The following is a 21,489-nucleotide window of genomic DNA, read 5'->3' on the forward strand; positions in this document are numbered from 1 at the left end:
AGTTGGAAGATCACATCAGAATTGCTGTTGGCAGTGTCCCAGGGAATACGTTACGCCGAGTTATGGAAATCTTCTAATGCCACCTATATGAGCGTGTTATGCAGAGGGGGCATCATTTGGCAGGAGTCATATTCAAAAAGTAACTAGTAACTCACATAGTGGACAATGACTTACACATTAGTAAATGGCATACCTTTAACTATTAATTGACATAAGAGGTAATAAATAAATTGCAGCTACTGACTGATGGTGTGTTTTGAATATCCCACTATGAACACTGCCACATGCTTTATTTGTCACAATGTAGCCTGCCAGAATTCAGTTATTACTCGTATTACATTAACAATTTGTTCCCAACCCTACTTTTTCTTTTTGTCTTATGATGCACAGACAGTACTCTCTAATCCATAAATGGGAGAATTAGAACAACTTGAATGTGATGGGAGAACTGAATCCACAATAACACTATATTATTAACTTGTTACATATATTTATCAAGAAAAATCTTAGTAGTACATAAAATTTTATTCTACTGATAGTTCTTGTACTTTTACAGGAGAAGTGGTTTCTCTGTATTCTTTACTTCCTGTCAACTGCTGGTCAAACATTCTGTCAAGATGATATCCACAAAGGCAGTAATCATTGGTGCGGGAGCCTCAGGAATCGCTGCAGCTTGTCGTCTCCTAGAGCGAGGAATGAATGATTTTGTGGTTCTGGAAGCAGAGGACCGCATTGGTGGACGGGTACACAGTGTAGATTTCTGTTAGTATAGAACATTGACTGAATATTTCTTATCATTGTTGAAAATGTGTTTTATATTACATAAATTATTATTTTGAAGAGATGTCAACTCATGAGTTCTGGGAGTCATAAAACAGGTAACTCTGTGCATGAACATGTATATGTTTCCTATAAATACCAATATCTGGTGTAGAATCAGAGCTGATTTATTTAAGAGTCAGAGAGAACATCTATCCATCCATCCATCCGTCATTCCACACATCCCATCCACCAAGGACAATGTTCATTCAGATATATGGGCAAGTCTTTCTTGTTATCCATTCAAATTCACCTGTTAGCCCTAACTGGTATGCATCCCACACACATCAGCAATATTCTAATATGGATCACATGAGTGTTTTATATGCCATCTCCTCTGAAGACAGATTGCATTTATCTTTCAGTGAACTGCAGTCTGCCACTTGCTTTACCTATGACTGAGACTGTATGATCGTTACATTTCGTATCCATACAAACTGTTGCACACAGACATTTGTATGAGTTGACTGACTCCAATTGTGACTCCTTGGTATTATAGTCATAGGATACTTTTTTTTTTCATTTTGTGAAGTGCACTGTTTTCGAATTCTCAACATTTAAAGAAATCTTTGCATCACTTAAATCTGATCAAGATCCTATTGAATATTTCTGAAACTTCTTTGAGACAGTGCTTTATTACATACAACTCCCACCTCTGCAAAAAGTCTGAGGTTACTATTAATATTGTCTACTAGGTCATTAATACACAACATGCACAGCAGTGGTCTCAACATACTTCCCTGGAGAAAACCCAAAGTTAATTCTGCATCTGTCGATGACTCTTCATTCAAAATAACATGCAGTGTCCTCCCTACCAAGAAATCCTCGATCCAGTTACAAATCTTTCTCTATACCACATATGATCATACTTTTCATAAGTGTAGATGTAGTACTGAGTCAAATGTTTTTCTGTAATTGAGGAATACTGCATCTACCTTGACCCATGGCTTTCAGTACGTCATGTGAGCAAAGTGTGAGTTGGGTTTCAAATGAATTATGCTTTCAGAATCTATGCTGTTAGGCATTGGGTAGGTCACTCTGTTCAAGATATCTCATTACATTTAAGCTCAGAATGTGTTCTAAGATACTACAATGAATCAGTGCCAAGGATACTGAACAGTAGTTATGTGGATCAGTTCTGCTATCCTTCTCTAGACAGATGTCAACTGTGCTTTCTACCACCCACTGGGGTTGGTTTTTGTTCAAGGGAGCTATGGTACATTGTAGCTAGAAGAGGAAATAACTCAGCTACATATTCAGTATGGAATCTGATTGGTGTTCTGTTGGGGTCTGAAGCTTTGTTCAGTTTTAATGATTTCAGGTGTTTCTCAACATCAGTGACACTAGTACCTATTTCACTCATCTCTTCAGTGCTGTTTATACCTTTCATTTGTTTGTAGTCTACAGTTTCATTGTAAAGCTTTCCAGTGTTGCCTCCAATTCATTGTTGTGTCATACATTCACAGACTCCTCTGAGAAATTTCTTCTATTGTAGCTTGTTGTAATTAGATGTAAGTACAACACAAGCAGTTGACTGAACAACTTCATTCCACACTAACATTAACAACTTGAACACAATACTTAAGTAACAGTCAGCAAGAACCAGTTATGTACACAAAGAACTGTAGCAATACACATAGAGCGTAGCTGAGCATAGCTTTGCTATCCTTAAATACACTGATTCCCATGGTGGGCTCTGATGCACACAGAAGTCTGAGATGCCCTCTGCAGATGATGTAGTACTGGTACGTGCAGCCTTTTGAAAGTATGTGCACGCATCACTGCATTCTTCCTCTCTAAGGGAGATCACTGATTCCTGAGATGTCCATGCTGTCCTCCTTGTTTGCTGAACTCTGGCTAAGGTGATGAGCTGCAATGGGAGTTTAGGGCCTGAAGTGCTTTGGGCATGGACACATTCTGCATCCACCTTCCCATGTCCAGCCATATGACAACACAGGTGATGCCTACGCTGTTTCCATGTCGACCTCAGGCCCTGGTAATGGTGCTTGTAGTGCTGATGATAGTGCTATCTTCGGTTGCTCAGGAAGAAAAATGGAATCCCTGACGATGGTGTCAGAAGCAATAGAGGAACTGCTGGTTTGACCACAGAGGACCAATGCCCTTGCCCGCATGGGAGTGGAGAAATGGCAGCATCAGGTGATGTGATGATGTGACAACCAATGTGGACGAGCTCAGAGGTGATGATGTGACATTAGTAGGCACCCGGCTGTCCATGAAGGTGCAGCTGATCATGGTGCCACAGGCACAGGCCATCCTCCATGTGGACGTCACAGAGATGCCATCCCTGGCATCAGGCAATGACAGCCGGAATCCATTTAGGGCTATGTTTAAAACATATGCCCAGACAGCCACACCCAGCTGGAAGAGGCAGGGCAGCTGCATGAGTTTATTTCCAGGTGGAGGATGCAGAAGGTGTAGCAGTGTCCTTGGCTGGAGCCCATAGATTAGCTCTGTTGGGCTCTTCTTCCCAAACGGCATTAAACCTTACGAGGAGGGAAACCTATCTAAAGTATTGTTAGATGATGAGTTGGAAACATACTTTTTCATCTGTTTTGAACATTAACAATAGGTGTAAATGTTCAAATGTAACCTTCAAGTTAGATTGTGGATGGAATGGCAGGGCATGGATGTGACGCATATAACAGAAATCGGAAAATGCTGTACACTTGTGATGAAAATTGTGGACCATTATTGGTCACTAACATTGTGGGCAAGCCTTCCAGTGAAAAATTTTGGACATGGCTGTGATGGTGGTAGTTGTGGATGTGGAAACACAATGAACAACGTATAAGAAATGAGAATATGCATCAGCAACCAACAGCCAAAAGCCTTGAGAAAAAGGCCACAGAAATCCATATGTATGTGGTCCCATGCATGTGATGACATTGACCAAGGAGACAATTATGCCTGGGGAGGTGCTTTGTGCATTGCACACTTTGAGCAGGAGGTTACAAGGTGCATAACATCACCTTCTGAGACGTGTCGAGGGTCCAAAGTTTTCATGCGTGATACATCCCAATGATCTGCATATAATAAACGAAGAACCTCTGAACAAAGCACTGAGGTGATCACTACCTGAGGGGCCACCTGATCCATGTCTAAAAGCAGAACACCATCCACAACAAAGAATCAATGTTCAAAGATGTAATAATTATGGAGATGGTCAGGTGCACAAGAAGTTGGTGAATCCAGCCAATTATTTTGCATGAATGTTATGATGTGCTGCAAAATGGTATCTGAAGCAATGGTCTTCATGATTCGTCAGCTAGTTACAGGAAAACCAACAACCGTCTGCTGTGTGGTGACATCAGTGTGGGAACAAAGCAATTTGATCAAATCCTGCATCTGGACCAGCATCTGGACAAAGCATCGGCATTTGTGAGGTGATTCGTAGGGCAGAAATGAATCTCATAGTTGTTACGTGAAAGAAAAAGAGCCCAATGTTGAAGGCAATGTGCTGCTTTATCTGGTAATGATGCAGAAGGACTGATAAGGAAACCAATGATTTGTGATCGGTGACAGGATGGAATTGGTACCATAGAGGAAAATGTGGAATTTCTGCACAACATATACAATGGCCAAAGCTTGCATTTCTATCAGAGAGTACCTAGTTTGAGTGGGAGTTGGCATTTTTGACGCACAAGCAAGAGGCTACTTGAAGCCATCAGGATACCTATGAAGCAGTACTTCCCCCAACCCGTACTGCAAAGTGTCCATCGCAAGGCACAAGTGGAGGTCTGGTTGGTACACCACTAAGTAGGGCACAGACTGCAACAGGGTCTTAAGGGTGGAAAATGCAGTTTCATAAGCTGCTGACTAGTGAAACTGAGTCACTTTACACGTAAAAACTACAAAATTGTCACTGCCCCAGCAGGTAGTAGGCGACTTGCCTAGAAAAACCTGAAGTTCTTTGATTGACATAGGCCATGGAAGTGACACAATAGCAGAAACATGGTGATGCAGGGGTTTGAGACCCTCATGAGAAACTTCAAACCCAAGATAAATGGTAGAACGTTGAAAAAAAAATTGACATTTTTCAAAATTACACTTGGAGGACAGGAAAAAAAAAGGGTATGGAGATTTTGTAAATGTTCCTCAGGGGAGGCACCAGAAACTACAATGTCATTCAAATAGTTTGCACAACTTTCCTTAGCTTAAGTGTAAGTTGCTCCAAAAAACAAAAAATAATGAAGCGCAGGTGACTCCAAAAGGCAACCACAAGTATCCATACAGTTCAAAAATGGTATTGACGATTAACGTATGTTGTGACTCTGTATCTAAAGGAAGTTGTAAATAGCCATCTGACAAGTTAGTTTTTGAGAAATGTTGACCATCTGATGAATTAGCAAACACTTTGTCTGGCTAAGGTATCAGATCTGTATCCACTATAGATGTGCATTCACATAAACTTTAAAATTCTGCAGAGGCATAACCAGTCCAACAGTTTCTTTACTATAACTAAGAGGGTAGATTTGATGCAATAGGTTGAATAATGCGGGAGTTTGTGAGGCGATCTAATTGATATTTGATTTGTTCCCTAATTGCCAATGGAATCAGACAGGCCCAGAAAAAATCAGGCTGAGCAGAAGATTTCATGGCAATGTGCACTTCAAAATTGTTGGCACACCTCAACCAGCAGAGAACAAAGAGGAAAAGTCATTACATAATTCATCTAACTGTGTATATGGCACTGGTTCAGACACTAAATTCACTTCACCTAGAATGGTAAAACCAAACAACTGCATAGCATCTAATCCAAAATGATTCTCCCTGTGTGCATTATCTACAATAAGAAATGAAAGTGACTGGACTACTGTTTCGTAGGTCATTGGGTCAGAGAATTGGTGGAATACTCTGTTTACTATAATTTACTAATTTTCGTGTTGCAGGAAGAAGCAGAGGGGAGCCCAAGTCCTTATAAGTTTGTGAGTTTGACAAGGTTACCCCAGCTCCTGTACCTATTTGCAAGTGCAGAACTTAATTAAAAACCATAACATCAGTGAAAAGCTTGTTTGGCATAACAGAAATAGCCGATGCAATGTTTACATCCATATCCGGATCAGCATCATTGTGTTGAATTTTTGCATTACAAACAAAAGCAATGTGACCTTTTTTGTTGTAATTATGATAGGTAGCTCAGCATTTTGAGTAGTCTGGATGCTCATGGCTAATGAAACAATAAGGGCAGCACTGAACATGGACGTGTACATTGCTGAAACTTCCTGGCAGATTAAAACTGTGTGCCCGACCGAGACTCGAACTCGGGACCTTTGCCTTTCGCGGGCAAGTGCTCTACCAACTGAGCTACCGAAGCACGACTCACGTCCGGTACTCACAGCTTTACTTCTGCCAGTATCCGTCTCCTACCTTCCAAACTTTACAGAAGCTCTTCTGCGAACCTTGCAGAACTAGCACTCCTGAAAGAAAGGATACTGCGGAGACTTGGCTTAGCCACAGCCTGGGGGATGTTTCCAGAATGAAATTTTCACTCTGCAGTGGAGTGTGCGCTGATATGAAACTTCCTGGCAGATTAAAACTGTGTGCCCGACCGAGACTCGAACTCGGGACCTTTGCCTTTCGCGGGCAAGTGCTCTACCAACTGAGCTACCGAAGCACGACTCACGTCCGGTACTCACAGCTTTACTTCTGCCAGTATCCGTCTCCTACCTTCCAAACTTTACAGAAGCTCTTCTGCGAACCTTGCAGAACTAGCACTCCTGAAAGAAAGGTTACTGCGGAGACTTGGCTTAGCCACAGCCTGGGGGATGTTCAGGAGTGCTAGTTCTGCAAGGTTCGCAGAAGAGCTTCTGTAAAGTTTGGAAGGTAGGAGACGGATACTGGCAGAAGTAAAGCTGTGAGTACCGGACGTGAGTCGTGCTTTGGTAGCTCAGTTGGTAGAGCACTTGCCCGCGAAAGGCAAAGGTTCCGAGTTCGAGACTCGGTCGGGCACACAGTTTTAATCTGCCAGGAAGTTTCATATCAGCGCACACTCCGCTGCAGAGTGAAAATTTCATTCTGGAAACATCCCCCAGGCTGTGGCTAAGCCAAGTCTCCGCAGTATCCTTTCTTTCAGGAGTGCTAGTTCTGCAAGGTTCGCAGAAGAGCTTCTGTAAAGTTTGGAAGGTAGGAGACGGATACTGGCAGAAGTAAAGCTGTGAGTACCGGACGTGAGTCGTGCTTCGGTAGCTCAGTTGGTAGAGCACTTGCCTGCGAAAGGCAAAGGTCCCGATTTCGAGTCTCGGTTGGGCACACAGTTTTAATCTGCCAGGAAGTTTCATATCAGCGCACACTCCGCTGCAGAGTGAAAATTTCATTCTGGAAACATCCCCCAGGCTGTGGCCAAGCCAAGTCTCCGCAGTATCCTTTCTTTCAGGAGTGCTAGTTCTGCAAGGTTCGCAGAAGAGCTTCTGTAAAGTTTGGAAGGTAGGAGACGGATACTGGCAGAAGTAAAGCTGTGAGTACCGGACGTGAGTCGTGCTTCGGTAGCTCAGTTGGTAGAGCACTTGCCCGCGAAAGGCAAAGGTCCCGAGTTCGAGTCTCGGTCGGGCACACAGTTTTAATCTGCCAGGAAGTTTCATATCAGCGCACACTCCGCTGCAGAGTGAAAATTTCATTCTGTGTACATTGCTCTTTACTGGTTGTTTACAGTGTCGGTGCGGCTGCTGCTGGGTGCAAGGCTGGCTGCCTTGATGCTGTAATCATGTCTTCCTGCTGTGAACTATCTGATGTTTGGTATGGAGGAGAGGGTTGGATTCCTGATACCTCTTGCCATGAGTCAATTTGCTTAGTTGCAGCTTGTGACTCGTTGAGTGGATGTGCGATGGTGAAAACCACAGAGAGGGATGGATTTTCACACTGGAGGGCATGCTCTCGCATCTCACTATCCAAAGCTAAACAAATGATAGCATCTCTCACCATCTGATCAGCTTACAGCTCTTTATGCACGGTGCACACAAAACGACAATGACAACTTAACCCATGGAGTTTATTCACCCATGCTCAATATGACTGATGTGTTTGCTTCCTATAGCAGTAAAACTCAATATGGAATGCAGTAACATGAGTGCATTTACAGTAATATTTTGAAAGTAGTTTACAGATTTGGTCAAATGTTAAAGAAGATGGATCCTGCTAAGGGGCAAGCAGACGTAGAATTTGATACATTCTTGGTGATATCGGTGCAAGGTACAAGGCATGACATAAAATAGCATAACTAATTGCAAAAGCTTGAAAGTGTTGTTACAAGCATTTCTCATGTGTGTCCCATCCCTCAATGGAATCATCATATGTAGAAAAGGCAGATGGATAAGCCTTGAGGGCAATGGAAGGCAAAATGAGAGGCAACACAAACTGAGGAGCATGCCGACTAGATAAAACAAAAGTCAATGATTGGAGTGCCTGAGTTTTATTGTCCAGCACCTGTGATTGGTGTTGCAACTCTTATACAGAAACTGAAGTTTCTCCTAAATGTGTGGCCATTATAATTGTTTCTTGGGCTGTATAAATGATTTCATACCTTAATAATATCCTAAATGTTTTCCTTGTTTACATCTGGCTGTTAAGTTCTGTTAAAACTCACTGAGAGTAATAAAGAACAAATGTTTTGAAAGTTTCCTACATTTCATCAGTTTGAACACTAATGATTGCACTGTTGAGCGTCTTATACACACCCAACACAATACATTTCATAACAGTTTTCTTGATAAGACACAATGCTCTTCCTCTATCCAGAATGTGCATTGCACTCATTATATGTGATGAGTGCATCATATGTGCCAGACCGGTACTTGGAACTGAGTCTTTCACTACTAACATTGTTTACAACATTGTTCATACAGATTACAAACAGTCGCAGACCTATTAGTGTTTTTGATGGTAGACGCAATGCTATGTTGGCTTCTAATAACATCTTCCCAATAATTTGCAACATATCCCACAAGGTAATTCTTTTGACAATCCAGTGACTGACATAGATATTGTAGCTTGATTCTTCTACAACTTGCAGTATACATTTACTGTTCATTTTCCTACAAATCTGTTCATTTATCGTGTTCTATAGGTCCCATGATTAAAGAAAACATTTAGGGAGGTGAACAAAATATGTTTGTAAGTAATATCTGTCATTCCTGTATTATGCCTAAATTCATATCTGCATGTCTGTACTCTTTATTCTCATACAACAACAGCAACATACATTATAAGTAGAGACTGAATTATGTGCATCATAAAAACCTTAAAATACACATGCATTTATGCAAGAAAAATGCTTAAAAATGCATGAAAAATGTTGAAATATGCAAGATCAAATAATAAAAAAAACATGGTAGTTACTGTGCACATTATATCTCAAAGTCAAATCTGTGCAAATCAGTTATGAGGAAAAGTGCTGGCCACGAGAAAAATAGGTATATTTAGAAGACTGATATCATTGTCTGAATACTTACTGATAGAGATTGGGAAGGGGGTCTTTCTGGGACTATTTTCTAAAAAGTTGCAAGATGGGGATGCATACCGTGTTTCAAGAATTGTTCCTTCTTTGCTGTGTATTGTAACAAGTAGATGCGATGCGAGTGAGTCACAGCAAAACAATCAATATGTAAAGGACCAAATTTGAGATATATCGCATGCAGAGGGGTATGAACAAAAACTGTAAAATTTTATATAAAAACAGCTTAAAATTATGATTTTTTTAACAGTATTAACTTTTAATTAATACTATTGGACCAAAGCATCATTTACAATTTATTTTATATTTTTCTACTATTGTAAATATAAATACCCAAGTACTGTTCCAACTGTTCAGTGTAAGATTGTGTCTTCGATTACTCAAAACATTTTAATGTGCAGAGAAGGACCGTTCTATGTCAACTGGAGTAACTGGGCAGTATTTCAATTTGGGTGCTATGTTGCCACCTATTGTGTCTGGTAAAAGTTCACCCATCCTATTAATAAAACTGTAGGGGGATTGCTTGTAATTTCACTTACGATTATTTGTGTGATGAGGCAGCCCTATAGTTGTGCCCATGCACTCTGCTCAGAGGAGGCCAAGGTGACTGAAGACAAATGAAACGCTGGTGTGAGGCAAACACATTTATTACAATGATTAAGATGCATAGAATTGAGCCTGATGTAGTCCATCACTGACTGTGGGACCATGGTTGACACCTTGAGGCGGAGCTGTGCACAATCCGGAGAGTGTACACTCCACAAGATGTCGCATAGCCATGTGCTCACGGGCAAGTCTTGGTGCAGCTGGCTTCCAGCACTATTTGTGTAGTGCGGTGTTTTTCACGGGCGAGGTGGAAGCAGCTGAAAAAACAGACGGGCTGGCTTCTGTGTGTGTCTGTGTGGGGAGTCCGTGATCGCTCACCCATGTGCTTCACAGCTAGGCAGGACAGTTCTTCGTGCAATGTGTCCAGCATGTTCCATTGCCTGGCTCACACTGTCTCTTGTTTTGTCTTCACATGTCCGGTGTGCACCGTGCCATTTCCAGGCTTTCGGCTAACAGTAAATCGGTGCGTGCACTGCGAATGCTGTGGTGGCTGTGATAGTAGTTCTAGCATTCACACGGCTGTGCAGCTGGCTGCTACACAGATCCCCCCTTGGAGAGCAGAGCTCAGGAACTGTGTGACAGCACAGCCATCACTCTACAGCTTCATCCTGTCGTAATTCGCATACTGTGTGGTGGCGTCAGCAGTAGTGCAATGGCTGCCATCTGGTAGAGCAGTGATTGGGAAGTGGCTGGTGACGTCAATGTGCGGTGCTAGCTGGCTCGTGGTGGCAAGTCCTCTCATGACGGTTAGTGGCGGCGACAGCAGGCAGTACTGCTGGGCACATGGGGAGTGTGTCCCCCATGCAGCGGCTATGACAAAAGCAGCAGGCGGCCCTGGCTCCGAACTGTCTGAAGCATTGCCCGGCGTAAGCACATGGCTCTGTGATGTTGCACGTAGTGTGTGAGTCTCGGAACTGCTATGGATGCATCCAGTGGCACGGGGGCAGCATCTGCAGCTTCATGGGGAAATGTTTAGGGTAACCGGCGCGAGAGTAGAACTTCTGTGACGCCCAGCATGATGGAGGCATCTCATCGTGGATGTGGTTCCAATCATGGGGACTGACATGGGGGAAACCTGCCTTGATGCCCAATGTGGTGCAGGCAACACAGTGCGGATATGGCCCCGAAGCACCAATGGATATACAATTGCTGACAAGGGCGACGGAGTCCAGGGCTCGACTGTTAATGCCTCTGTGGTGAGGTAGCCTCCCGGAGACAGGGTCTCACCGGCAGGTGGTGGCTGGCACACTGGGTTCCCCCCTGTTCGGTGTGTGGTGGCGTGGCGCAATTGTCACCCAGCACAGTGTTTGAAGTGGATGCACCAGCCAGAGTGCATGACTTCGCCCACTGGGGGCTGTGGTGGGGGTGCTTTGGGCCTCTGCACCAGCTGGCCTGACGGGGTGGGGTGAGGCGCACATGGCAGCGTGATGACAGTGGGCAGCAGGATGACAGCTGGTGGCATCTATGTGTTGTCGGTGGCGGGTATGGGAGCTGCCAGGCCAGCGATACAGGAAGCATCTTCCTCGGCGTCATAGAAATGTGCGGCGTCAGGAGTGGGGTTAAATGGAAGCTGGTTTGACATGATCAATGGTGACCTTCATTCGCTTGCTGTTGGCCTGGAGCTCCAGCGGGCTCTGTCGCCATGGGCGATGATGCGGTGCAACCCCAGTAAGCAGGCCAAAGTGGTGGCTGTGCGGCGTCGGTGTGCCACATGACGTGGCTGCAGCATTGCAGGTCGGTGTGCACAAACACTTTGCCTGTACCATGCCGTTTCGGTGCATGGAGTCGGAGGCCAGCCATGTATGCACATAAACATTCTATCAGTTGTGGGGAGGAATGGTTGTGCGGCAGTGGTGCTTCCTCCACGAAGTCCCCTGGAATAGCCAGCGACTTCCCATATACGAGGTCAGAGGATGAAGCGCTGATTTCCTCCTTGGGAGTATCTTGTAGGCAGAGCAGTACCAGGGGAAGTGCCTTTGTCCAAGTCGTGTCACAGCAAGTTAAGGCAGTTTCACCATCCTGTGGAGCCTCTCTACCATGCCATTGGACGCCTGGCACTTCACACTGTCAGGCGATTTGTGTGAAGAGCGCGCAGTCGAACTGGAGGCTGCAATCAGTGGTCACGTGACTGGGGCAGCTGAAGTGGAGCATCCATGTTTCAACGAAGGCAGTGGTGACTGTCTCAGCGGTGATGTCTGCAATCAGCGTCACTTCCGGTCAGTGTGTAAAACGGTCTACCATGGTCAGCAGGTAGTGCTTGCCATGGGACGAGGGAAGAGGACCCACGATGTCCACGTGAACGTGCACGAAGTGCCTTGTCGCATCGGGGAATGCACCGATGGGCATGTGGGTGTGTCTGCTGACCTTGGCATGCTGGCGTGCAATGCAGGCACATGCCCACTGACGGCAGTCTTTCCGCATCCCTGGCCAGACAAAACGTGCATCCACGAGTGATGTAGCACTGTTGACACTGGGGTGCAAGAGTCTGTGGGCACGGTCGAAGGTGCTGCAACGGAATTTCTCGGGGAGAAATGGCCACTGCGTGCCTGTCAAAGTGTTGCACCAGATCTTGCAATCAGTGCCAGGCACAGGCACCAGTTAGAGTTGTAGGCCACTGGAGGCAATGTGGCAGAGGCTATTTAGTTCATCACCCCTCTCCTGTACGTCGGCAGTGCCCTCAAAGTTAACAGGGGGAGAGATGATGGCACACGTGTGAAATAGGCAGTCAGCCATGATGTTGTGAATGCCAGAGATGTGGCAGATGTCTGTGGAGAACTGTTATATGTACTCCAGCTGCCGAAACTGGCATGGTAAACACTTATTGTGATTGTTCACGAATGCGTGTGTGATCGATTTATGGTCCGTAAATATAATAAAAGGACGAACTTCAACAGATGGGCGGAAGTGTATCACAGCCTCAAATATCGCTAGTAGCTCACAGTCATGAGTGCCCCAAAGGCAGATAGTGAAGGGTGATGAAAATTTAATAGTCATGGGTGACTGGAATTCGGCAGTAGGAAAAGGGAGAGAAGGAAACGTAGTAGGTGAATATGGATTGAGGCTAAGAAATGAAAGAGGAACCCGCCTGGTAGAATTTTGCACAGAGCGCAACTTAATCATAGCTAATACTTGGTTTAAGAATCATGAAAGAAGGTTGTATACATGGAAGAACCCTGGAGATACTAAAAGGTATCAGATAGACAGAGATTTAGGAACCAGTTTTTAAATTGTAAGACATTTCCAGGGGCAGATGTGGACTCTGACCACAATCTATTGGTTATGACCTGTAGATTAAAACTGAAGAAACTGCAAAAAGGAGGGAACCTAAGGAGATATGACCTGGATAAACTGAAAGAACCAGAGGTTGTACAGAGTTTCAGGGAGAGCGTAAGGGAACAATTGACAGGAATGGGGGAAAGAAATACAGTAGAAGAAGAATGGGTAGCTTTGAGGGGTGAAGTAGTGAAGGCAGCAGATAATCAAGTAGGTAAAAAGACGAGGGCTAGTAGAAATCCTTGGGTAACAGAAGAAATACTGAATTTAGTTGATGAAAGGAGAAAATATAAAAATGCAGTAAATGAAGCAGGCAAAAAGGAATACAAACGTCTCAAAAATGAGATCGACAGGAAGTGCAAAATGGCTAAGCAGGGATGGCTAGAGGACAAATGTAAGGATGTAGAGGCTTATCTCACTAGGGGTAAGATAGATACTGCCTACAGAAAAATTGAAGAGACCTTTGGAGATAAGAGAACCACTTCTATGAACATCAAGAGCTCAGATGGAAACCCAGTTCTAAGCAAAGAAGGGAAAGCAGAAAGGTGGAAGAAGTATATAGAGGGTCTATACAAGGGCGATGTACTTGAGGACAATATTATAGAAATGGAAGAGGATGTGGATGAAGATGAAATGGGAGATACGATACTGCGTGAAGAGTTCGACAGAGCACTGAAAGACCTGAGTCGTAACAAGGCCCCCAGAGTAGACAACATTCCATTGGAACTACTGATGGCCTTGGGAGAACCAGTGCTGACAAAACTCTACCATCTGGTGAACAAGATGTATGAGACAGGCGAAATACCCGCAGACTTCAAGAAGAATATAATAATTCCAATCCCAAAGTAAGCAGGTGTTGACAGATGTGAAAATTACCGAACAATCAGTTTAATAAGCCACAGCTGCAAAATACTAACACGAATTCTTTACAGACAAATTGAAAAACTAGTAGATGCTGACCTCGGGGAAGATCAGTTTGGATTCCGTAGAAATGTTGGAACACGTGAGGCAATACTGACCTTATGACTTATCTTAGAAGAAAGATTAAGGAAAGGCAAACCTACGTTTCTAGCATTTGTAGACTTAGGGAAAGCTTTTGACAATGTTTAGTGGAATACTCTCTTTCAAATTCTAAAGGTGGCAGGGGTAAAATACAGGGAGCGAAAGGCTATTTACAATTTGTACAGAAACCAGGTGGCAGTTATAAGAGTTGAGGGACATGAAAGGGAAGCAGTTGTTGGTAAGGGTGTAAGACAGGGTTGTAGTCTCTCCCCAATGTTATTCAATCTGTATATTGAGCAAGCAGTGAAGGACACAAAAGAAAAATTTGGGGTAGGTATTAAAATCCATGGAGAAGAAATAAAAACTTTGAGGTTCGCCGATGACATCGTAATTCTGTCAGAGACAGCAAAGGACTTGGAAGAGCAGTTGAATGGAATGGATAGTGTCTTGAAAGGAGGATATAAGATGAACATCAACAAAAGCAAAACGAGGATAATGGAATGTAGTCGAATTATGTCGGGTGCTGCTGAGGGAATTAGATAAGGAAATGAGACACTTATAGTAGTAAAGGAGTTTTGCTATATGGGGAGCAAAATAACTGATGATGGTCGAAGTTGAGAGGATATAAAATGTAGACTGGCAATGGGAAGGAAAGCGTTTCTGAAGAAGAGAAATTTGTTAACATCGAGTATAGATTTAAGTGAAACATGGACGATAAATAGTTTGGACAAGAAGAGAATAGAAGCTTTCGAAATGTGGTGCTACAGAAGAATGCTGAAGATTAGATGGGTAGATCACATAACTAATGAGGAAGTGTTGAATAGGATTGGGGAGAAGAGAAGTTTGTGGCACAACTTGACGAGAAGACGGGATCGGTTGGTAGGACATGTTCTGAGGCATCAAGGGATCACCAATTTAGTATTGGAGGGCAGTGTGGAGGGTAAAAATCGTAAAGGGAGACCAAGAGATGAATACACTAAGCAGATTCAGAAGGATGTAGGTTGCAGTAGGTACTGGGAGATGAAGAAGCTTGCACAGGATAGAGTAGCATGGAGAGCTGCAACAAACCAGTCTCAGGACTGAAGATCACAACAACAACAACTATGGGGAGCCATTTGGGGGCAAGGCGATGTGGGCGGTTTGAGATGGGTGGACCAGTTTGGGTTAATATGTGGCATGCTGTGGAACATTTGACTTCTTTTGGTGTGCCAGGAGGTTGAGTCAGTTTAGGAAATTGGTCTAGTATGTAGGTGTGGGGACTGGAGAACTGCACTGATTTCACATTGAAGAAGACAGTGTGTTCGTCGCTGTCCTGCTATCTTCAGCAAGGCATTCGCTGTGTCAGGTAGCAAATTGAAGTGCACCAGAAAGTCCATGCCCAGGATTGGCTTGTTGACATCCACCACAGTAAATGTCCACATGAGTATGTGATGCAGCCCAAGGTTCAATCCCCGGTAGTGCGTGCCATACGTTTTTATTGCGGAATTGTTAGCTGCAGCCAGTGACATTTTCTTAGCTGATCTTTTGTCCCTGAGTAGAGATCGCGATTACATAGACAGGTCGGAGCCTATGTCTACTAGGTAGCTGACACTGTCATCCCACTCTGCTATGTAGAGATGCCTTAATATGGCACCACAGCTGGATGCATCTAATTCCAGCTGCAATTGGCAGTTGGGTGCAAGCACGGCGGCCCGCAGTTTGTCGTGTCATTGCCAAAGTGGGCTTGGTACCAGCAGTAGCCATCGGGCATCAGCTTAGATGTCAGTGATGTACCGCCAGGCCAGCTACTGTGGTTTGGATAGCATCGTCCGAATACGGAACGGCTGTCACTGCACTTCCCTGTGCGCACTGGCGGTGAACACGCTAAGATCTGAAGATCACAACCTGCATGGTTAGTTATGCTGCCTGGGCAGCCAAGTCGCGAACTTCAGTGTGGAGCTTGGCATCCGCTGCAGTGTGGCTGGGGACAGCATTTTGACATGGGCCGAGCATTGGTGCCAGTTCTATGGCAACACAGGCTGCAGAGGCGGTGGTGTTTGGCGCCGTTATGAGCGCATTGAGGACTCTGTCGGCCAGGTTCGCTATGCTGTCCAACTCCATCTTGGGCTGGGCTGCAATCACTGCTTGTACATGTGTTGGTAGGCTGCACACCCAAATGTCATGTAATAGTTAATCGGGGACCATATTGGGCTGCTCCAGCCCCCAGAAATGGCACAGCAACTGCCAGGGCCTCTTGTCACTGCATTCTTGATATTAAAACAGCTGATGCACCCATTGTTCCTGCAATGTTGAAATACAGCAGATTAGTCCGTCCTTCAGCTGGTTATATGAGGACTATGTTGGTGGGATGGTGATAATGTTTCACACTTCAACAGTGCCATTCTGGTTGAGCTGACTTACAACATGGCCAAATTTTGCGAGCTCGCACGTCACGTTGTAGCTATAGAACAATGCCTCCACTTGGCTAAACCACAGGAATGGATCATGTGGCCACAATGGCGGTAGCAATTAACATGCGTCACGTGCTTGTAGTAGGGTTTGCCAGTTCGACAGTAGTGTGCTCGCGTGAATTTTCGAGGGCTAGCTCCTTGTGGGCTTTTCATGCTCGTAGCTCAGCCTCCAGAGCCTGGCTGCACCTTAGCAGGTCCTGGGCTGTCCTTCCCAGCTCCTCTGTGGTTGCCGTGTTACACAATAATAGACAAATTCATACAAAATTTTAACACAAAAATCAATGGTTAGTTCTCATTTATGCACGACTGTGGTTCACAAAAAGAAATCATCATTGCACGAGGTCATAAGTGTAGATAAGCAGTTTGTGGCATGGCAAATGTTAAAAAAGAAAAGTGTGTCACCACCTGTTGGCCTTTGGATCACGTCGGGGTCACCAGTTTAGCGGAATTGGTCATAAGTCCCCTTACAATTACTTGTGCGAAGAGCCAACCCTGTAGTCACGCCCCCGCACACTGCTCAGAGGAGGCCAAGGTGACTGAATACAAATGAAACACTGGTGTGAGGCAAACACATTTATTACAATGATTGAGATGCATACAATCAAGCCTGATATAGTCCGGAGCGTTTACACTTCACAAGAAGTCCTGTAGCCATGTGCCCATGGTCAAGTCTTGGTACGGCCAGCTCCCGGCACTATCCATGGAGTGTGGCACTTTTCGTGGGTGTGGCAGAAGCAGCTGCATAAACAGATGGGGTGGCTTCTCCATGTGTACGTGTTGGGAGTTCACTATCACTCGATGCACATGCTTCGTAGGTAGGCAAGTCAGCTCTTTGTGTGATGCATTCGGCGTGTTTTGATGCCTGGTTCGCAGTGTCCCTCACTTTTTCTTCACACGTCCTGTGCACGCCATGCCATTGCCGGGCTTTTGCCTAATGGTAAATCAGCATGCACATGCTGTGAATGCTGTGTCGGCCGCAATAGTAGTTCTAGCATTCACATCGCTGTATGGTGGGCCACTACAAGACTATCAATTTGCCACAAGCGTCCAAAGCCTGGGTTACTTTTTAAAATGTTTTCAAACATTTCTTTAAGGTTTCTTGAGAATATCTCTGGCAATGAGGGGTTCACTAGAATAACTTTATTCATTAACTGAACAGATCCATTCAGCACCAAACCTCGAGTTTCATGCTTCTTAATACTTGCAGGTATACGGTAAAAACAAGTGCTATCACAGCAATGTCTTCTTTAATACCAGAATCATTAAAAGCTTCCTTGCCCTGACAAACTTCCAAAGCCTCTGCACTATTGAAGTGCTAATGGCCACAAAATGTTCATTGTAAAACAACACAGCTTCCACCCACGTACCCCGAGTTACTAGTGGCTCAGGAGGTAAAGGCACAATTGGTAATTTTTCTTTGTAGGTCTTGATGCAAACAGGAACCTTTAGAAACACTTTCTTTGTGGATGAAATCAGTTTATTTACATTCAAAAACGTGGAACAAACTTTATTTTATTTTATTTACTCATCAAGTTCCATAGGACCAAATTGAGGAGCAAATCTCCAATGTCATGGAACATGTTAGTACATGAAATTACAACATAAATGTAATACAGATAAAAATATATGTTCATGAACCTTAAAAAATTCAGTCCATAAGTTTAAGTAAATGCTATCAGCAATACAATAAGAATCAGCTTAATTTTTCAAGGAACACCTTGACAGAATAGAAGGAGTGACTCATGAAGAAACTCTCCAATTTTGATTTGAAAGTGTGTGGATTATAGTATACTGCACACCTTTTTGCACAAGAGTTAAGGAAGTCCGATCCAAATGCAGGTTTGATTTGTGCCAAGTATTAACCGAATGAAAGCTGCTTATTCTTGGGAATAAACTAGTATTGGTAACAAGAAACGACAATAAGGAATATACGTATTGAGAGGCCAATGTCAAAATAACCAAACTCGTGAACAGAGGTCGACAAAAGGTTCATGAACTACACTAGTGGCCATTAAAATTGCTACACCACGAAGATGACATGCTACAGAGGCACCCCCCACTTGACAGTACCCCACACGATGTACTTCATGAGGAAAGCATGACACATGAATCAAATTGGGATAAAATAGTCAGAGGACTTTTCATGCATTGATCATATAGGGAGCAGCATCTGAAATAAACACAAACACCCTTTCATCTGCAGAAGATTCTGGAAATATTTTTCTAATACCCTCAGTCACAAATCTGGCAATTGTAGAATGATTTATTTTTCTAGTTCTTAGCAGGCCGCTAAATAGGAAGAAGAAGGTTTGTCTTTTAAAGCACCAACAATTAAATTTGCAATGTAACAGCCACAATTGCCTGTAGTTTCGTCAACTGAAATCCAGATATGCTGTCCTTGAGCTCATTGCGTATTTCTTCCAGAACATTCACGTAAATTATTGGTATGTAATTTTTTTGCAGTATTGATTCATCTGGCATATTTTGATTTAAGCAATATTTGTGCAGGAAGCCTTTGAGGGTATGGTTTGTAAGTTTGTGAAGAGGAATATTGCTTGCAACCGACTTTTTGGTTACCTTTGGACAAGTCACTGCTACTGCACCCTGTTGTTGTCAGAAGTTACTGTTGTGGTCCTTTCTTCTGCATCCCTATGATATGAAGACTTATCTTGTCATGCTGGTCTATTTGAAACTTTCTTCGCATGAAACATTTTTCTCACAAACCCGACAACATAAAACAATTCCGTCATATGTAAATGTTCCAGGATGGTCTGCTATCCACGAAATGATGTTTCTTTTTTCGGGTGGCGTGGTGTTCAACATGTTACACACTACACATAATAAAAATGCTCAACTGTGTACAAATAAATAGGAAGCTAAATTGAAACAATGTACACATGACTGAATGTACGTGTAATTGTTGCCAATGTGTGCAGTATGACAGCAGAGGGGATTAACCAGGGGTACGGGTGCAGGAACGTAGACTCTGTCTGCCTGTTCCTGTTTCTCTTCTGTAATGGTTTCGCTAGGCAGTGGCCTCTCAGTTAGCAATTACACACAGTTCTAGGTCATGGTCAATCCGTGAGACATCAAAACTAGCTCGAGCTACAGACCACCCATCTAAATTTTTCAAATATTGTAAACATAAGGTGAAAATATGCATTGTCACTAGTTTTTAGTTAAAATATGCAATAAACGGTGAAAAGGAGCCAAATGTGCAAATGCATATGCAACATTCAAATGCATATAATCCAGTCTCTAGCCATAAGAATAGAGGGTTGTATTCAATGAGAATTACCACTTGTTAATTTGTAATATGAAGGTTTGCATTCAGCACTCAACTAGTTTAGATCACTGGATGTAGATCTGTGATCAGAGTCTCCATATTGTTCTTCTGTTGATTTTTTTAAAATTTTATAACTGTTGTAGGCCTACTTTCATAAAGGTACAGCTGTTATCTATCCAAAGACTGGTGGGAACATCACGATGCTTCATTAGGTGTGACTCTGTTGAAGGTGGTATACCCATACTTTCCTCCATATTCTGATATTAGTAAATAAATAATACTAACAGTACTATTGAAATCTTGAACAGGTGTAGATAATTCAGTAATTTGTTGGACTGGCTAATGAGAAAAGGTTTTTAATTATATAATAATAATAATAATAATAATAATAATAATAATAATAATTGTTATTTAAAATTGAAACAAATGAGCCCTTGGTCACAATTTTTAGTGTTATTAACCAGGTTTCAACAAGAATTTAAACATTTAAAGTGGTCTGTAACATAATTACTAATTTATGGGAAAATAAATTTTTTATATGAAAGTGTAAGACTGACAAACATTACAAGACAGAGACAGTACTTACATGTCACTTATAAAAAAAGGCCAGAAGGGCCTTAGTCCCAATTTTTTTTTATAAAGAATGCATGAAGGCAAGCCACTATTTTTTAAAAAAAATTTGTGACTAAAGCCCTTCTGTCCTTTTATTTATTTTATAAGTGACATGTAAGTACTGTCTCTGTCTTATATTGTTGGTCAGTACTTACACTTTTATATAAAAAATTTCTTTTCCCATAAATTTGTAATTATGTTACAGACTACTTTAAACGTTTAAATTCCGATGAAGGCACTCTTACAAGTGTTGAAACCTGGATAATAAGACTAAAAATTGTGTCCGAGGGCTCATTTGTTTCAATTTTAATTTATAAACAGTCACTGAACCAAGCAGCCATGTTCAAAACCATGCAGTAATTGTTGTTATTAAAAGTAGGTGGAATTTTCCCCTTGATGTATTAATTTTATTTGTTTGCAACCAATTTCAACCTTCTAGGACATTCTCAAGTGCTTTTGTGGTTCTATGCAAAATGGAATACATTATATTACCTCTGTGAATACAAATCTAATGATGTGAATGAAGATGTATTTTAAATACATTTACCTGCAATAGAAAGCTTGGAAAAGGCCAGGTGGTATGAGAAGATTTCAGTTAGATTACATCATGGTCAGGCAGAGGTTCCAAAATCATATACTGGATTGTAAGGTGTACCCAGGAGCAGATAGAGACTCAGATCGCAATATAATAGTGATCAAGAGTAGGCTGAAGTTTAAGACATTAGTCAGGAAGAATCAATATGCAAAGAAGTGGAATACAGAAGTACTAAGGAATGACGAGATACGCTTGAAGTTCTCTAAGGCTATAGATACAGCCATAAGGAATAGCTCAGTATGCAGTACAGTTGAAGAGGAATGGACATCTCTAGAAAGGGCCATCACAGAAGTTGGGAAGGAAAACATAGGTAGAAAGAAGGTAACTTCAAAGAAACCATGGTAACAGAAGAATACTTCAGTTGATTGATGAAAGGAGG

At 42.9% G+C, this 21,489-nt stretch overlaps 1 protein-coding gene across 3 annotated transcripts in view; it reads left to right on the top strand.

Moving 5' to 3' along the window:
• The window catches only part of LOC126358481 (spermine oxidase-like), a 165,445-nt gene that overhangs the window by 9,994 nt on the left and 133,962 nt on the right, over window positions 1–21,489 (top strand). For all 3 annotated transcript variants that reach the window (XM_050007553.1, XM_050007554.1, XM_050007555.1), the window contains exon 2: window positions 557–762. In XM_050007553.1, the coding sequence (XP_049863510.1) occupies window positions 557–762 (206 nt within the window). The remainder of the gene's footprint in view (window positions 1–556; window positions 763–21,489) is intronic.

The sequence above is a fragment of the Schistocerca gregaria genome, chromosome 1 (assembly GCF_023897955.1).
Source record: "Schistocerca gregaria isolate iqSchGreg1 chromosome 1, iqSchGreg1.2, whole genome shotgun sequence".
Classification (NCBI taxonomy): Eukaryota; Metazoa; Arthropoda; class Insecta; order Orthoptera; family Acrididae; genus Schistocerca; species Schistocerca gregaria.